The sequence below is a fragment of the Python bivittatus genome, unplaced genomic scaffold (genome assembly GCF_059951505.1).
Source record: "Python bivittatus isolate LINGU-HERP-01145 unplaced genomic scaffold, Pbiv_v1 ctg000480_np1212, whole genome shotgun sequence".
In the NCBI taxonomy this organism is placed as follows: Eukaryota; Metazoa; Chordata; class Lepidosauria; order Squamata; family Pythonidae; genus Python; species Python bivittatus.
The window spans coordinates 65,529,311-65,547,130 of NW_028277075.1; the positions used below are offsets into that span (position 1 = coordinate 65,529,311).

Consider the following 17,820-nt stretch of genomic DNA (forward strand, 5'->3'; position numbering starts at 1 on the left):
ACCAGGACTGCACTTTACCCACTTCAATTGGCACTACAGCTCTGACCCAATCCAGGGAAATGCAGTATCCAAAATGGACTAATATAATGGAACTTAAGTGAAGCTATTTTTGATTAAGAATCTTTAACACCCAGTTTGTTAGCCAGGCAAACCTTATTACATCAACTGTGTAAAAGATGCATCAGTTGTGTTTCTGAATCCAATTCAAATAACTGTTTTTTACTTTTAAAGATTTAAATGTTTTGGTCCAGGTAGCCTATACCCTTAGACACTTTAACACATGTTAAAATTACTAAGGATTTTTAAAATGTACTATTTCATTTGGCTTTTAACTGAAAACATTTATTATATATACTGCTTTTGGTGCTAATTCATTCCTTCATTGTTTAAAATTAACTGTTTATATTGATATGGAACTGTATGCTTTATAATTGAAAACCATCCAGGAAACCTTGAAAAATGGTCACGTATATTTATTAAAGAAACAGATCAATAAATAATGCAATCTCATTAAGCATAGCTTTTAAAGTCAATTCCATTGTGAACCCTGTTATCTGTGCTGGTGTATCTACTCAAGCAGATTTGTAAGTGGCTCCTGAAGGCCTGCAGTAAACACAAGCTCTTAAACGCTAGAGTCTATCCCAGATTACCAGAGACAGGCATAAGTCAATACTGATGACAGGTCTATTTTAATTTATTTTCTCAGATATCTTTGTTTATCTTTCTGAAGAAATGCTTCACTGTTTTTAAAGCACAGAACTGCAAACGGTGACTCTTCCTTTGAAAGAAGGGCTGTTGTTACTTTTAGTTAACAAAGAAAGCAGGAGTGCCCTCATGTATTCCAAAAGACAGGAAATCCGAATGATCCTCTTGCTTCCCTGACCTGCCTGCTTTTATAACAAAGCCTTTCTGTGGTGTCATGGGTCTTTCTATCATGGCTGGGTTCTGACAATTCCACAGAATTTGCAAAAGCACTGCTCATCAAAGTATTTGATATTTCAAACAGAAACCTAGGCCAGCGGTAGACAGCTGATTAGGAAGCAGAGGGAAGCTCTTTTGGGGAGACAGGTGCTCAGTGATATGTGATGGGGTAATCAAAGTTCTCAGCAGAGAAATCCTGAAAGGGCAGATATTGATCTAATGCTTCTGAAAGCTGCACAGAGCAAAAAAAAAAAAAATGTTACTATCTGTCTAACATGTGAAATTGAAATGGACAGGGTTTTCCCCCCCTAAAAACAAGTGCTTATAAACACCGGAAAGCAGAGTTAAAAGCTCTGTCTCCAAGCTCTCAAACACAGGAAGAAAAAAAAATTTTTTTAAGGTGATGTTACCAGCTGGTCATGGAAAAGCTCACCACTGTAGCAAATTAATTGTTAACTGTCTTCATCCCTGATTAGGCTTGAATTTCTCATTAGATTGTGGCATGGGTGCTCATTTTACCAGTCAGGTGACCAAGACCATTTGTAAAGCACTGGGTATCAAGTTGCAATTCCACAGCCCTTTTCAGCCACAGAATTGCATTTATGTAGAGTAGCAGAACTGAGATATTAACATGCAACTGGCTAAAGTTACTGCCCCCAATGGCCTTTGATGGCCAGAGGCTTTCCTGCATGTTCTAATGGGAATCAGAACCATTCTTAGCAGGAAGCATGGCTTCTTTCCCTTTGAAATTGTGTTCAGCTGGCCAGTGTAGGGAGTAACCAGCCTAATCAGCTGCCTGTAAAAGGAGACCACACTAGTCTGATGAAGTGCTCACTAAATGACTTTAGTCTATTTCTACAGAAGTGAAAGTGACAGTCCAGCCTTCCACCTTGACAGATGCCATACCCTGAAGCCTATTAACTATGTCCTCATCTGTGAATACCACAGAAAGGATTACCTGACAGCTCAGTGGATGGGAACCTACCAAGTATTGCTGACAACCAACACCACCGTGAAGTGCAAGTGTCAGACTATCTGGACACACTCGTTGCATTGCTGGAGAATTTCTCTCCCAGAGGATTTGCTGCCTGGCCCCACTTGACCCAGGAAGAACCTAGTCAGGACTCTTCCAAATTCCAGAATGAAGGACTGGCTGAAATATGGTTGATTTATCCTTGAACTATCTGAACTATGGCAGTGACACTGTGGAATACTCTGTTCCAGCATGATATTGTTTTGTATTGCAAAACCTTTCAGCCTGTTAAATGACTTATCCTAACTTACCTCTGTATGGGGTGGGGTGGGTGCAGTGGGGTGCTTGGCTTAAGAGTTTAATAGAAGATTCATTTATCAGTTAGAATGTAGCTGCAATACTTCCCTTTCCTCTTCATCCTTTGATCTAAAATCCACTTGGACTGCAGTAGTTTTTGGAAATACCATCTCCAGCATTGCCAGCACATAGATTACTTAAATTGATGTATAAAAGTCCCTGGGTTCTTCTTTGTTTGTAGAAGTAAAGTGCAAAAACTTACCTCTGGGACGGAAGGAGACTAGTAGGTTTGGGTGGTTATATCCCAATGTCATCCTAGTCCAGGAATTAACCTCTGAGCACTTACTTAATATGGATAGTTTTGCCTATTGGGCACGGAGAGCCACCTCCATCCTTTACAACATTTCTATACTAGAAATTTGAAATTCTGGATTCCACCAATTCAGAAGGGCAATCTTCCCCAGGTTGGGCATCTGGGAAATCTAACAGCCTTTTCATAAGATTTTTGCTAATTTTGAACTCATTGCTAAAGCCACCATTTATTCCACAGAAAGCCTTTGGGGTAAAGTGTCTTCTTTATCTAAGATAGTTTTACAAAGCCCTGGATATGCTCATGGCCGCTCAGGGAGGTGCTTGAGCTCCTCTGGAAGAAAAATGTTGCTTTTATGTGAACAAGAGTGGGAATCTAGAACAGAATGCTCAAATGTTGAAGGGCATTAATAAGTTTTTCCATGAGGCAGCAAATATAATCACAAATAGTTTTGGGGGATTTTTATGGCTAAAGTCACCTTTCCCTAATCTTGGAGCATAGAGAAAAATAACATTGGATTGGATACTTGTGTTTATATTCATTACATTTATCTTATGTGCAGATAACCATGAGGCTGGTTATTCGTTTAGTGTGCTTTATACTTCTATGATGGAATATAAGATACCTTACCTCATACTTCCCTTCATTCTCCATCTTAATCTTTTCAATATCCAGTAAGAGTGACCAGACTTGACCTCGTACTTGGAGGGGGATCCCTTTATAAATTCTGCGGAACATCTATAAATACCAAAAGAAAAAGAAAAAAAAAGTGAGCGTGATCATAGTCTGATCATCAAGAGCTAACGAAAAACTATCTAGGCAATTCTGAAACTAGTTATCTCATTTTATATTTCTCCTGAATTTCCTTCAGTGATGCAACCTGGCATAATTAACATATTATGCACAGAAAGAAATCTGTGTCTTAACATTTGAAGCACAGCATTAGTAGACTTTTTCATTTCAAATATTCTGAGTAGTTTATCAGATGACTCAAAGTTTGGGTGGAGAACCTGTCCAAAAGAAGGAAGTTTCAGTCAATATGCATGTTCATTTACATTTAATTAATGTGATTTGTGTATAATTTGTCACAAAAGTATATCTTGATGAGTCATTGCAACACTAGTGTTGGTACAATATGAAAGCACCTGCTGATGCATCACTGACTCCCCCACTCCCAAGACTGAATATAAGGATTTTTTTCATTCACTTTTAAAGAGAAATGTGTTATTTAAACCAATGGCTAAGATCTTAACTTCTTTTCTAAGAATTAACATTTAGAATTCAGGGCTGTTTCATCATTCATTTCACCCAGGCAGTATTTTGTACTCAGGATACTTGAAGAATTTTCTCTTTATGAACTGAAATCTAAACCAACCTCATCTACATCTCCTAACCTGCAGATCAAACTGTATCTTTAAAATAGGCATTTAAATCTGACAATTTTTCAAATTTATTTTGTGAGGGAGCATATGCAAACACACACAGGTTGGAAATGGACTGATTCATCCATTTCAATCCTCCAAAAATTGTACCTCCACCTTGTGGGAATGGTGAGAGTATTATGTGGTATGGGTAATATGAGTGGTGAATGGCAAAGCAACTTTGAATGTAAGCCACTATATTTTGTTTTATACATTATTAGTAGAATATTTTAAGTTGTACATCTAACCTAACTTCTATTTTGGCTAATTAGTATGAATAATAATGTCATAAATGTAGCCTGTCCAAATGACCAACAAGAATATCTAAATATAGAATAAAAGAAATCCACTTAACCTTTGCTCAAATCTCTTGGTTATAGCAATAATGGAAAAAGTAAAAGAGGTTGCATTGCTCCAATAGTGTCTGTATGCTTGTACAAGTGCTTGCAATTCAGACAATTAGCATAGGCAAAGTCCTAGTATAATGAACTCATTATGAGTTATAAAAAATGCTTGTACAATTAGAATCAAACTATTGGATTTTGCTACCAAAGAAGGGGGACCGAACAGAGTGTGCAAACTATTGTACAATATCCTTAATTTCACACTCAAGCAAAATAATGCCTACGATCATCCAATGCAGATTACAGCCCTACATGGAAAGGGAGATGTCAGATGTTGAAGCTGGGTTTAGAAAAGGCCAAGGAATACGAGACATTACTGCTGATGCATGCTGGAGAATTGAGAAAGTCAAAGAATACTACAAAGAAGTCAGTATATATTTAATTGATTGTTGAAAGGCCTTTGACTGCGTTTATCATGTCAAGCTGTGGAGTGTGTTTAAAAAACAGGAATTTCAGCCTTAGAAGTGAGAAGGAAGATACTTAAGTGATGGCTAGCTTCTGCCTTTTAGGATCAACTATCAGCAGTAAAGGAACCACCAGTCAAGAAATACACCACAGACTACTGTAGTACTTGGTAGAGTAGCAATGAAGGCCCTGGAAAAAATATTCAGATGCCAGGATGTGCTTATACCTACAAAGATCAGAACCATGCAGGCAATGGTTTTCTCTGTGAAGTTCTATGGAATTGTTAGCTGGACTCTGAAGAGGCAGGATAGAAAGAGTTTTGAACTTTGGTGTTGGAAAAGACTTCTTAGAATACCAAGAACAGCCAAAAACAAACAAATGGATTATCGAACAAATCAACCCAGAGTTCTTACTCAAGGCACAAATGACTAGATTCAAATTATCATACTTTGAACAGATTATGCAAAGACCTAGCTTTCTGGAGAAGTTTATATTGCTGGAACAGGTAGGAGGAAAGAAAAGAAGAGGATGACCAACAGCAAGGCAGATGGAGTCAATTACAGCAGTGATGGTACACTATTGAAAGACCTAAAGGACCAGGTTGGGGACATATCCTCCTGGAGAAAATCTATGTGGTTGCTAAGAGTAGACACCAATTTGATGGCATATAATCAATAATCAATCAACTGTTTTTTTACAATTTAGCACACATACACAAACAAAATAGTTTTTGTTAGTGGCTTTATATAAGAGGATTAACACCACTGGACTTAACTACAATAGCTAATCTGTAATTCCTGCTTCTTTCATCTCTCCCTCTCAGGTTCTCTAAAAATTCTATGACATGTAAAAATCACACAAATTAAGCACAGATAAATATATTATCTCTTTTAGTGATTTATGTTACTTCTAATTCTTATAAACCTACTCCCTCCACAATTTTAATCATACACACCATCAAGCTTCTAACATTTCACACCTTACCCATAAATTTCCAAGTATACTTATGTACTCACAAAATAATATAAGTGGATGGTAACCTATGAATGCATATATACAGTATGTTAATGTTTAAGGTGTCTTAAGTTGTTCTTGCTTCAAGAGGCTAGCATGGATACCTCATTGGAATCTGCTTTCTGATCATAGCACAATTTAATCTTTTTCTGAAAACATATCAGTCCTAAAACAACCAAGAGGATTAGGTGATCCTTTTGAGTTTTTCCAATCTTATGAATTAACTTTTGCAGTACGATATCCAAAAGTTGCAGCCATTTCAGGTCATTGATGTTTGATGTATTCAAGGGCAACAGCGTGGAATAAAGGTAGATCTAAATCATGAGGCATCATCTGTCAAGAAATTCTCCTATGTCAGAGCCAATAAAATGCACAGGAGTTATTGAAGAGGAGACTTTACCATGTACAGTGGGGCAAAAAAGTATTTAGTCTGTGTATGTAGTTAACTTCATAACCATTATAACTTGACTTTATGATATACTGAATGCTGAATGTAGAAGAATGAAGTTGGCTTGAATGAGGAATAGAACAGGCAAAACAATGAGAAATATAGCCAGAGCTGTGAATAAGCTCATAAATTCATTGATCAAACCGTCAACTTTCCAAGGAGTTTCATAAATTGGAACAAGTACACAAAAAATTAACCCAGTCACTTCTTTCTGCATATTAGGATGTTTTCTTGGCTGGACATTTACAATAATAAAATTTTAATTGCAACATAAAATTAACTGAAGTGCTATAATTCACTCTCTTACACAAACATACACACAGAAAACACAGATGGCACTATAATATGGATACATCTCTCCTTTTATGTGGGCTTAAGATCAGATCTCTGCTACAATGCTTGCAAAAGTCAGAAAGTCAGGCCAAACATACTGTATGTATATATTTTCCCTACAAAGTGCACAATTACCATACAATATTCAGACTATTAAAATTTAAAACACGAAGCAACAGTAAATGCAGAATTACGGAAACAGCAACCACAAGAAAAGGAAAAAAAGAACAGTAAAAAATCCTGTGCTTCCTTGAGAAACAAGTACAAAACTCTAAACTGTCACTCAAATACAGTAAGTGAAATGTAATGGACTTTTCCTAATGTGCTTCCTAGCCAAAAAAGCTGGGCACTTTTTTATTATACAGAAAGTAACCTCTCTGATATTTACCTTCATTAAGTAATAGAACAATTCCTTCACCTGTAATGATTGTCTTTCCCACTTCTTCACCTCTATCACCATATTTTAATGCTTAGATGATTCAGGCGAAGCAGAACAAAATACCTATCACTCGGAGATAATTCTCAAGGTTAAATTACATATATTCTTTCCCCATCAACACAATAGGCTTGGCTTATTCTTATTTTATTCTATTTCATTTTAGTGTCCTAGATTTATAAAGCTCTTGAAGGAAACATCTTAAATGTAGTTCAGATTTTAACTACAGTCTCCTGTTCTGATCCTTCATCATGGATTTCCTTTAGCTGAGACTTTTATTGTACAACTGTTTATCTCATTCATAAAATGTTGGTATGAGTAAATGAGTAAATCTATTTTTAATCTTATTTTCCCAATATATTTCTTCAAGATCTGTTTGTGGAGGGTAAATAAAAGAGCTACACAACCCCTTTCATTAGTAGTGCTAGGAGTTGTCCAACTGGAACTCTCAATTTTCCTTGCAATAAAGAGACAAGCAAAAGATTGTAATATTATTAAAATGTGTCACTGTTCTGTTCCTTACCTTTTCACTGTTTCTGTATTTTACCCATTTCTTTAACATCTTCAGCCATTTGTCCACTCGTTCAATCTCCTGAATTTTTTGCTGGAAAAGAGTTTTAAAAGTGAAGTTAATGAGAATTTAGGGAGAAAGGAAAGATGGAAACATAATGTCCAGGTTAATAGACTACAGACTCATATGGTTTTTATAATATAAACAAGCAGGAGCTTTATAGTGGAGATCTAAGGAATTACTCAATTTCATTTATTCTCTGTTCTAGAAAGTAATAACTTAATTTATATGTTCTTCATCAGTTCATTATCTTGAACCTTGTTCTAAATGGAGGCTGTGCATTGTTGATTAACTAGACAGCACCATATTATTGTACTCTGAAACCACAGCTCTGAAGAGCAAAAAATGTTACTGTAACAGCTAAATGAAAGATGACCATAATGCCTATTAGAACTAGTGGTACCAGATCTCCAACAGTGGGGTGCTGAGTCTCCTTCAATCAAACAGATTTCCAATCTTAATAAATCATGTTTCTATAATCTGTAATTCATGTTTCTATAACTATATATTCCAGCCCCAATCATTAATGCCTGAATGCTCTTCTGAAAACTGCTAGTTACATTTGCTAGAGTTCCCAATTAATCCCATAGATTTACAATGCTCAGCTTTTGAATGCATTTTAGAACAGACTGTGTTTATTTATAAAAATTATATACTCCTTTTCATTTTGTCCAAATCTCAGATTTCTAAGAATTCCAATATTCTGTTTGCTGGGAAAGATGAAAAGCACGTCACTCAAAGTAGTTTTGCTGGATGTCTACTTAAGAATGTTAATGATTCAACAAAGTAAATCTCTTTCACCTCTATGCAACAGGACTTAACCATATATTATAGCTTATATTTGATCATCATGATGGATCCTATATAAATTCCACTTAGCATCTCATTAGATGTCATCTAATCATCTCAATCATAACTTGTTCTATTATTTTTCCAGCTTCTGCAAACAACCCAGAGTACTCAAGAATCTGTCAGACATTATAAGTCTCCACAAATGGACCATTTTAACCAATGTTCTACCCATGGAAAGGTAGAATGGAGCTGATTTTATTAAACAAAGATCACCAAAAAATGATAAGTTAAAGACTATCAGAGAACGTTGCTCCTTTGTACTACCAAATCATTCTTCTCACACATAGGAGAAAAAAATGAAGTGAGTTCAATCTACACTGCCCAACTTGTCTATTTATGTTCCAATAATGGATCAGTTATGTTCACTCATCCATGAACAAATCATGGTTATGTTGGATAAAATCTCATTGATTTTTTTTCCTGACAATGCTTCATCCTAAGATCTAAGCATCATAATCTAGTTATATCTTCCCAAATTCTGTATTTATGTTACAGATAAATATGTTTCAATTTATACAATTAAGAATCTTTAATCAGATTCTTTTGTTAATAATTACACTGTCTTTCATTTTTCCTATTAAAAACTAAGTAGCAGTTTCCACTCCACCAATTATTTTACAAAATATAAAGCTTGCAGAATTTACCTTTTCCTCCAGAGCACTGTGAATTGGTAACTCATGCTCACTGAAAAAAGTAAAAAAAAGTCAGATTGAACTAATGTGTGATATAAGAATGCATAAGGAAATACAAGACAGATATCTGAAGTTATGCTCAAAAGAGATGGTCAGAAACTAGCTGATATATTGGTTGTCTTTTTTTGTTAACTTGGATATTTAGTTAATCAAAATTCAGAATGAGTGCCTAAATCAGTGACGTGTGAAAGAAGCATCATATATTATAATATGATAATATAATATAAAATATTAGAGAGCCAGTTTGGTGTAGTGGTTAAGGTGCTGCCTAGAAACCAAAGACTGTGAGTTCTAAGCCTTCCTTAGGCATGAAAGCCGGCTGGGTGACTTTGGGGCAGTCACTCTCTCTTAGCCCACTCCACCCCAGAGGATTGTTGCTGTGGGAAAATGGGAGGCAGGAATATTAGGTATGTTCATCTCTTTGAGTTATATATAAAAAAAGGAGGGATAAAACAACAACAACAACTCTTATAAGCTCCTGCTTTTAATGGATAAAATTACGCTGAAGTCTGCTCAGGCAGCAAACATTTACTTCCTCTTGAGTCCTCCAAATATGTGCTCTAGTGGGTCAGTCAGAGGATACATGGGGGTTGTTGGGTAGGGGGAAGGAGATGAGGCTGATACACTTAGTGTTTTGCTGAGAGAAGCAGTTCTGCCAGCAAGGGACCTTAACTGGATCATACTGTATAACAGTATAATTTCTATAACAGGGATCACCAAATGAAAAGCTTGGGATATTTCCAAATGCAAAAACCCACATCTCTTCAAAAGGATAACCACAGAAATCTGGAACATTTCTGAATGCCATTAAAGGATTTTCATGGTTTTCAGGAACTCTGATTATACTAGAATTTTTTAATATGCCTGCATGCAGAGGGCACATATGTTAATTCTGAGAACCAAGCCTTGTCAGACCTTTCCTACAATATGATGGCTGAAGCTTTTATATACAAGATAAAAACTTTTTTGCTTTGACTTGCTCAGGTAGACTGAAATGGCAAGTACAGTCACATGGCAATGATAAGTGAAGGATGATCTAAGGCACGGAGTAGCCACAACACAGTCATGTCAATAAGATGCATACCTGTTTCAGCAAAATATTAAGGGGATCACAAAGGAGAACTTACTGCAAAAACCCAAATCTGTCTGTAACTTTGTAGAGAGCAAAGTCAGCATCTTCCCATGGATCAATCTGAGTTCCATCTTGCCTTCCCTGTAAAATAAAGGAAAGTGGCACAATCAAGCTCCCCATAGAAGAGTCTAACAATATAAAGATTTGTCACACTGGTGGTAGTTTAAAAAGCAATATAAGAAATTATGAAAATAGTACCTGATGCATTTTAACTCATGTAAAACTGGTCTTGCGACCGATAGACAGACAGACAGACAGACAGACAGACAGACAGACAGACAGACAGAGTCTTGTACATAATCAGGTAATATGCGGATATCAGTTATTTTTGCACAGTGGCATCAGCTTATCATGTGCTAGTGTACTGCATACAATGCTTTCTAGCCATGTGCCTGCAGATATGGCATTGAACATGCAGTCCTTACCAGTACCTTTCACTATAAAGCTGGGAATGATCTTTTAAAAGGTTATACTTTAATGCCTCCACATACACATAGCCCCCAAACAAGTCGTTTTTTGCAAACTGGGTTTTCCAACAGTCTGCTACCAATAAAACATTGTATGCTTGCCTCAATGGACAGAAACAGCTGTCATAAAAGCAATTTCAAGGAATGATCCACGTTGCCATTGCATTGTGAAATGCATTCTTCTGAACAGCTGGATGGCTGGCTAAAGACTGAGATTCCTGCTTTGTGCATATAGTCAGGCTAGCTGAAATTCTTTCTTAGAATTAGCACATATATGGACAAAATAATGCCTATACCTTCTCATACTTAGCAATGATTTCTGTCCTTTCTTCTGCTATTAAAGCATCTATATCTTTCTTCATGTCAAAAGCTGCAAGAAAAAGAAATATTGGGCAAAAGGTAGACAATATATATAGCACAGGGTTTTTGTTTTTGTGTAAAGGTAGTAAAAAAGTGGTTGCCAACAATTAAAGCACTTACAAATTAAACTCGGCCTGATAAAATAAAAAGAACATTTATATATTGTTTATAATCATATGATAAACACAGTTTGAGTTTGAGCAAATTAGTATATTTGAATGTTCTTCTTTGTAGGAATGAGACAATTAACATTAGACACAGATACCAACTCAGTTCAAACAATTTTTATCTTAATTATTTCAAATATTAAAAACTATAGGAATATGCTAATTCTGCCATATATCGTTCCAGATTGCAGTTAGTTCTGGGGCACAGTTCAAAGTGGATCTTAGAATTTTGTTAACCTAAGCCCCTCCCTATGCTCAGTGGGGCTTACTTTCAAGTAAAAAGTATAGCAGAAAGTTAAAAGTAGCCTTAGTACAAAATATCTAACAGGTGTCTGTTCCAAGGCTTTTCAGAAAAGCCTGGTGTAAGTGTGTTAAAATCCTTCTGAGATTACATAGCAATCTCCCTGTGGAGTTCTATGCTTAAAGAAGCCCTTCTAACTGCCAACTTTCTTAGGCTATATACCATCTTTCTAATTTGATAGGCTTCTAGCAAATTGTTCCTATTTCCAATTTTACACTGCATGTTACTGATGCATTTTAAAATGGTTTAAATTTGGATATATTTTATACTGAATTTAATTGTTTCTAAACTGTTTCAAGAGCATGCAAAAGGCCATGAGAGTGTGAGCCATCTTAACCTCATGTGGCAAACTATCATAGAGGAGGGGAGCTCCCACAGAGAATAAGAAAGTTCCCCACTACTTTGCTCTTTAGCAGTTGGTGGATTTTTATTGGGCTCGCAAGATAAGAAGAGTTGTCAGTCATCATCAGTACTTGGAGGGGAGGCCTCCAGAAAATACCAAGGCAGTAAGCTAAACTGGAAAACTGAAAAACCATTCTGCAAGGAAGTAATAGCAAACAGCTTCCTTATTGCTGCCAAGAAAACTAAATGGACCTAGTTAAATCAAACTCACTTTGAAGAAGACTTTATCTTGCCACAGAACCAGGAGGATCACAGTCAAGCTTAATACTCATCCCCTATTTGTCATCAGCGTTCATTTTGTCCTGTCCAAACACAATTTTACGTCAAAATCCTACAGAAAGTAAAATAAGCGAATGTTGCACACCAAGGGATGATGGCTCTTACCTAAGATGGCTGGTATGTCTTACACTGCACCTGTTGAGGCTACGGATGGCCTCTCCCTCTTGATGCTACCCAGCAGGAAACATTCCAAATGCACAACACGTGCCTTCAAAACTGCTCCTCCTTTTGCTGCTGATGGTTTCAAGCAGTCTTTAGGTTGGTCATTCCCACTCTTTAGCATGCATTCCACAGTTTTGAAGTCCTATCTTCATTTGGTTTCTCTACAAAAGTATTGGTCATTGGTCAGTTAAAAGAAATACTTCTATAAATGTTTTTCCTAACATTTGATTCTTCTACTGATTTGATCAAAAGGAATCAGACAAAGTAAAATGCGTTTAACATACCATACTCAAATTCTCCTTTCCATTATTTACCCTCTGCCTACAACAAATGGTAAATTAGAAGTGTACTCTATGAAACACTCAAGGGAGTGGCTACAGCATACAGGTAGCATATTTTCTACCATTTTGAAAATGGAAATCTCATTATGACTTGGCTGACAGTCACTTGATATAGTCTTCCAGAAATTGGAAGAAGAAAGTGCCAGCTCCTTGGTAAACATCCACCAGAATTTGGGGCTCTTTCAAAAATAATTAATATGTTTTATAACCTTATGTACTTAGCTTTTTTGTCTATGGATTATTCATGAATATAACTTATGAACACACTTTTATTCTGTATTTTCTGTTATCTAGGCTTCAACATACGTATTTCACAGGCAGCTATATAAAATATGGCAATGGGAAGTAACTCATTAAGAAATTTCAGGAAAAGGCTCAATTCATTGTAGCTCTGTACAAGACTATTATAGATTGTTATATTTGAAGGTCACAAACTCGAGCAATTGTGAAAAGCACTTTATACAATTTACTCCATGCATGGGCCTTTGAGTCAATCTTGACTCCTGGTGGCTACATAGACTGGGTTTTATTAGCTAAATGCAAATTTAAAACAGAAAAAAAAACCTTACTCCTTATATAAAAGCCCATGTAGTATCCAGTTCATCCAAAATTTGCATATTGTGTGGTTTCTGATTCAATTACACAGGCTTTTGAGGTACTTGAATGAATTTTGTAAATAGCATTATAGTAGTAAAAAGTTGTCTTTTGTTGTCTTTTATTTTAGTTAACAATGGAAGCTCTCATTGATTTTACCAGATGCCTGGGATGCTAGCTTAAAAAAATGAGGAAATATTACAGTTGCAATTGTGAGAAGGCAGGGAGAAGTGAGGGCCTCAAACGAACCATGTTTGCTAGGGGAGAGCGCTGTGCACCATGGGGCAGACTTGGGGGGACGGCAGGAGGGAGGATGGGCAGAAGGCACACTCGCATCAGAGTGGAGAAGGACGGCAGGAGGGAGGAAAGACTGCAGGCAAGAGGCACGTTCGCTCCAGAGTGAAGAGAAACGGCAGGGGGCGGCTGTCGGGTCAAGTGGGGATTGGAATGTGTATTGCGCTGATTGGATTCGGAAAGTGGAATGTCTGCGGTTTTGCGGTTAATTAGCGGCGCTCCGGGGCAGTAAAAAAAGGTGAGATTGTGAGCCAAGCCCTCGTAGGAGGGGGAGGACAGATAGGGGGTATAAAAACCTGTCAGACCTTGCTTCGGGGTTCCTCCATTGCTGCGGGAGGGACCCACCTTTGCAAACGTGCCCAATAAAAACTTCTGTCTACTGGACAACCGAACCCGTGTCTGTCGTTTTCTGACAAAATTGGCGAGCCAGGCAGGAGTCCTCGACGTGGACCGGACTGTGGGGAACCGGTGAGTAATCGGCCGTAACACCCCATTGAGGTGTCTCCCGTTTTCCCCGGAGTCGGGTCCAGGACGGGACTCCAATCGCCAGTCAGACAGAAGTAAAGAGGAAGTCGGCCGACGAGGGGACCTCCGGGAGGTCTGGTGAGTACAGCCTACCCATAATCTCGGGGAGATTAGCGTGGTTACGAGGCGTTGGACGCCGCAAGGGGACAGAAGAGTCCGGGACCTTCTGTAAGGTGGGAAACGTAGTCAGGAAGGATGGGTAAGGCGCAGAGTAAGAGTGTAAGGCCAGGGGCCAGTGGGAAAAACGCAGTAGGGGGAATCCCCACGGATTCTCCATTAGGACAATTGTTGCAACAATGGGAGACACCCTGGTTGTGTCCATTCACCAGGGGTCTGGAAAAACCGACCATGATAACTTTGTGCACTAAAGAATGGCCAAAATATCCACTAGTGGACCCCGAATTCCCCTACCATTGGGATACTCTTGGAATCCCCAGTAATTACTGGGTGACCCAACTAAAAAAAAAAAAAAAAACTACATTGTGGAGCATAAAATGTTAACACAGGAACCCTATGTGGAAGTCTGGTTCCATGTTCATTGGGAGGGGCCTCGACCCAAGTTAGCCAAAATTTTTGTCCAAAAAGAACAGGAAGATGAGGAGGACCTCTGGCTGACTAGACCTCAATGGGGGCCGCCACCTCCTCCTCCTCCTCCTCTTCCTACCGCTCCCCCTCCGGCGCCCCCACCCTATCCCGGGCTGCGGAAAGAGCTGGACCAGCTGAACCAAGACATTCAGAACTTGCCCTTTATTCTAAGGTCGGCCAGTGCCTTCCCCGTCCGGGAAGTCCCGAACGGAACGAACGCACAGGGGGTGACCGTCACCAGTTACGTAACAGTTCCCATCAAACCCAGTGAGTTGAGGGAATTAAAAAAAAAAAAAAAAAGACCCTCCCTCGTATGCAAGAGAACGCCCATACCGCCGCCGAACAATTGGAACTTTTTCTCGGCCCGGTGGAATACTCCTGGGGGAACAGAATTACATTTTAGCCCACCTCTATACGCCAGAAGAGAGGGGCCAGATTCGGCGAGCTGCGCTCGGGGCTTGGGAGCGAAGGAATGCAAATGTCCCAAATGCCCCGGCCGCAGATACTAAATTCCCTCTGGCAGACCCAAATTGGGATCCCAATAATGCCGCACACCGGCAGAACATGAGAGACATGAAAGAGATGATTTTGGAGGGCATCCGAACAGCAGTGCCCCAGGGGAAGAATTTGACCAAGGCTTTTGAGGTAACCCAGGGGAAGGATGAATCGCCCGGAGATTTTTGTGAGAGGATCCGAGTTGGCCTGACCAAATTCTCGGGCGTGACTCCGGACACCCCAGCCTTTGAGACCTTGTTAAAAATGCAGTTCGTCACCAAAGCATGGCCAGACATTCAGAAGAAGATACAAAAACGGGAGGGTTGGACTGAACAGGGGATAGGGGAACTCCTAAGGATTGCTCAACAGACCTATGTGGGGAGGGAGGAGGCGAAGACCAGGCAGAAAACTCAAATGATGATGGCAGCCGTTCAGGCGGCGGCCAAGAATGAGACGAAGGGGGAGGGACTGAGGGAGGCGCGACCTTCTCCCCATCTGGTCCGGGGACCTTGGCCCCGGAGAGGTGGCGTCGACCCCAGAAGGGAGAGGTGGACTGGGGATAGGCAAGGTTGTTTCCGCTGCGGGCGAGTAGGACACTTTGCTCGGGACTGCCAGGTGGATCGCCCCACGGGTGAGAGGAGTTTCCCCCTGTACGACTAGGGGGGTCATGGTTCCCCAACCGGGACCCACGGGGAACCCTTGGTAAACATCACGGTGGGTCCCACTGGCGAGGAACAGCAGTTCCTCGTGGACACCGGAGCCTCTCGAACATCGCTGTGCCAACCGATCCCAGGGATTGCGAAATCCCGGGGCACGTCGGTATCGGTGATGGGGGTGGGAGGCTCTCCGGTCAAGGCAGACGTACTGGAGGGAGTGAGACTGGAGTGGAATGGGAAGGAGGTAACTGCAGATGTGTTACTGATCCCACAGGCGAGAGTGAACTTTCTGGGAAGGGATCTAATGGGTAGTCTAGTAGTGGAGCTGTGGAATGTGGAACAGGCAGAAAGGATGTGTTTGTTGCGAGAGGCGGACGTGGAGGTTGTGAACCCTGAGGTATGGGCAGGGGAGGGGGCGGGTCGGTTTCGCATCGCCCCAATTAGCATCCCCTTGAAACCAGGGGTGACGGGTTTGCGGCAAGCCCAATACCCGCTGTCCCGGGATGGGAGGCGTGGGCTGAAGCAACAACTGAGATGGACGGTGCTGCCCCAGAGGTACACCGAGAGCCCCTCTTGTTTGGACAGGCATTGGAAGAGAAACTCCAGGGGTTCCGGGCCCCTGGGGGTTCTCGGGTGCTGCAGTATGTGGATGATTTGTTGGTGTCTGGAGAGAAGGAAGTAAAGGTGAGAGAAGACTCAGTGGCTTTATTGAACTGGTTGGCTGAGGAAGGATTGAAGGTGTCAAAAGGGAAGGTCCAATTTGTGGAAAGGGAGGTCAAGTATTTAGAACATGTACTCCGGAAGGGCGAGAAGTTGATTGATCCTTCTCGGATACAGGGGATAATGCAGTTGAAGCCCCTCATACTAAAACGGAGGTGCGGCGGTTTCTGGGTCTAGTAGGATATTGCCGGCTATGGATAGATGAGTACATGAGCAAGGCTCAGTTTCTGTATGAGAAGTTGAAAGGATCATCTGACAGGGTAGAATGGACAGACGGGGACACAGAGAAGTGGGGAGAATTACGAAGGAGCCTGGTGACGGCCCCGGCTCTGGCTCTACCGAACTTGGCCCCCCCTTTCACCTATACGTTACAGCCCATGGGGGAACTGCCATTGGAGTGCTGACTCAGAGACGGGCTGGGAAATATCAACCAGTGGCCTTCCTGAGCAAAGCCCTAGAACCAGTGGTGAGGGGATGGCCGACTTGTGTGCAGGCAGTGGCTGCCGCTGCTGTGCTAGTGACAGAAGGGAAAAAACTCACTTTTGGGAGCCCCGTGATTGTCCATTCAACCCATCAGATCTTAAGTGTGCTTAGTCAGCAGGCGGCTGCTTGGATGACAGAAGGAAGGATGTTGAAATATGAGACAGTTCTCCGGATAAGTCCTGATGTGGTGGTAGGAACAGACAGGAATTTGAACCCAGCGGAGTTTCTTGCGGGGGAGCGGAAAGAATGGGAGCCGGCGGAGTACGAGTGCTCCACCCTGTTGCAGCTGCAAACAAAGACCCGGGAGGACCTGCAGGAGGTCCCGCTGGAGGAGGGTGAGGTCTGGTTTGTGGATGGGTCTAGCCGAGTAGAGCAGGGACAAAGGAAGTCAGGATATGCGATAGTGACGGCGGAGGGAGAGACAATAGAGAAGGGGGCACTACCAGCGGACTGGTTGGCTCAGCTGTGTGAAGTGCACGCTTTGAAACGGGCACTAGAGTTGGGAAAGGGAGTGTCCCTCACCGTCTACACAGACTTGCGATACGCCTGGGGAGTAGTGCACACTTTCGGGAAAATTTGGCTGGAACGGGGTTTACTCACAACTGCTGGGAAGGAGGTGAAAGCTCGGCAACTGATAGAGGGGATGATGGAAGCTCTTCAAGAACCCGACAGGATTGCAGTGGTGCATATAATGGGACATCAGAAGGGGGACTCGATGGAGGCAAGAGGGAACCGACTTGCTGATCGAGTAGCAAAGGAGGCAGCGGAGGGTGTCCCCAT

At 40.7% G+C, this 17,820-nt stretch overlaps 1 protein-coding gene across 5 annotated transcripts in view; it reads right to left on the bottom strand.

Annotated features, from left to right (window-relative positions):
• Window positions 1-17,820, bottom strand: part of LOC103065989 (uncharacterized) — a 112,722-nt gene that overhangs the window by 32,329 nt on the left and 62,573 nt on the right. For 4 of the 5 annotated variants that reach the window (XM_088146113.1, XM_088146117.1, XM_007434730.4 and 1 more), the window contains exons 2-7: window positions 12,291-12,508; window positions 10,973-11,046; window positions 10,205-10,290; window positions 9,030-9,069; window positions 7,486-7,566; window positions 3,132-3,239 (exon numbers count right to left, since the gene is read on the bottom strand). In XM_088146113.1, the coding sequence (XP_088002239.1) occupies window positions 3,132-3,239; window positions 7,486-7,566; window positions 9,030-9,069; window positions 10,205-10,290; window positions 10,973-11,038 (381 nt within the window). In that variant the 5' untranslated portion in view covers window positions 11,039-11,046; window positions 12,291-12,508. Of the gene's footprint in view, window positions 1-3,131; window positions 3,240-7,485; window positions 7,567-9,029; window positions 9,070-10,204; window positions 10,291-10,972; window positions 11,047-12,117; window positions 12,209-12,290; window positions 12,509-17,820 lie in introns of all 5 variants that reach the window. The other variant, XM_088146114.1, reaches the window with a different exon arrangement.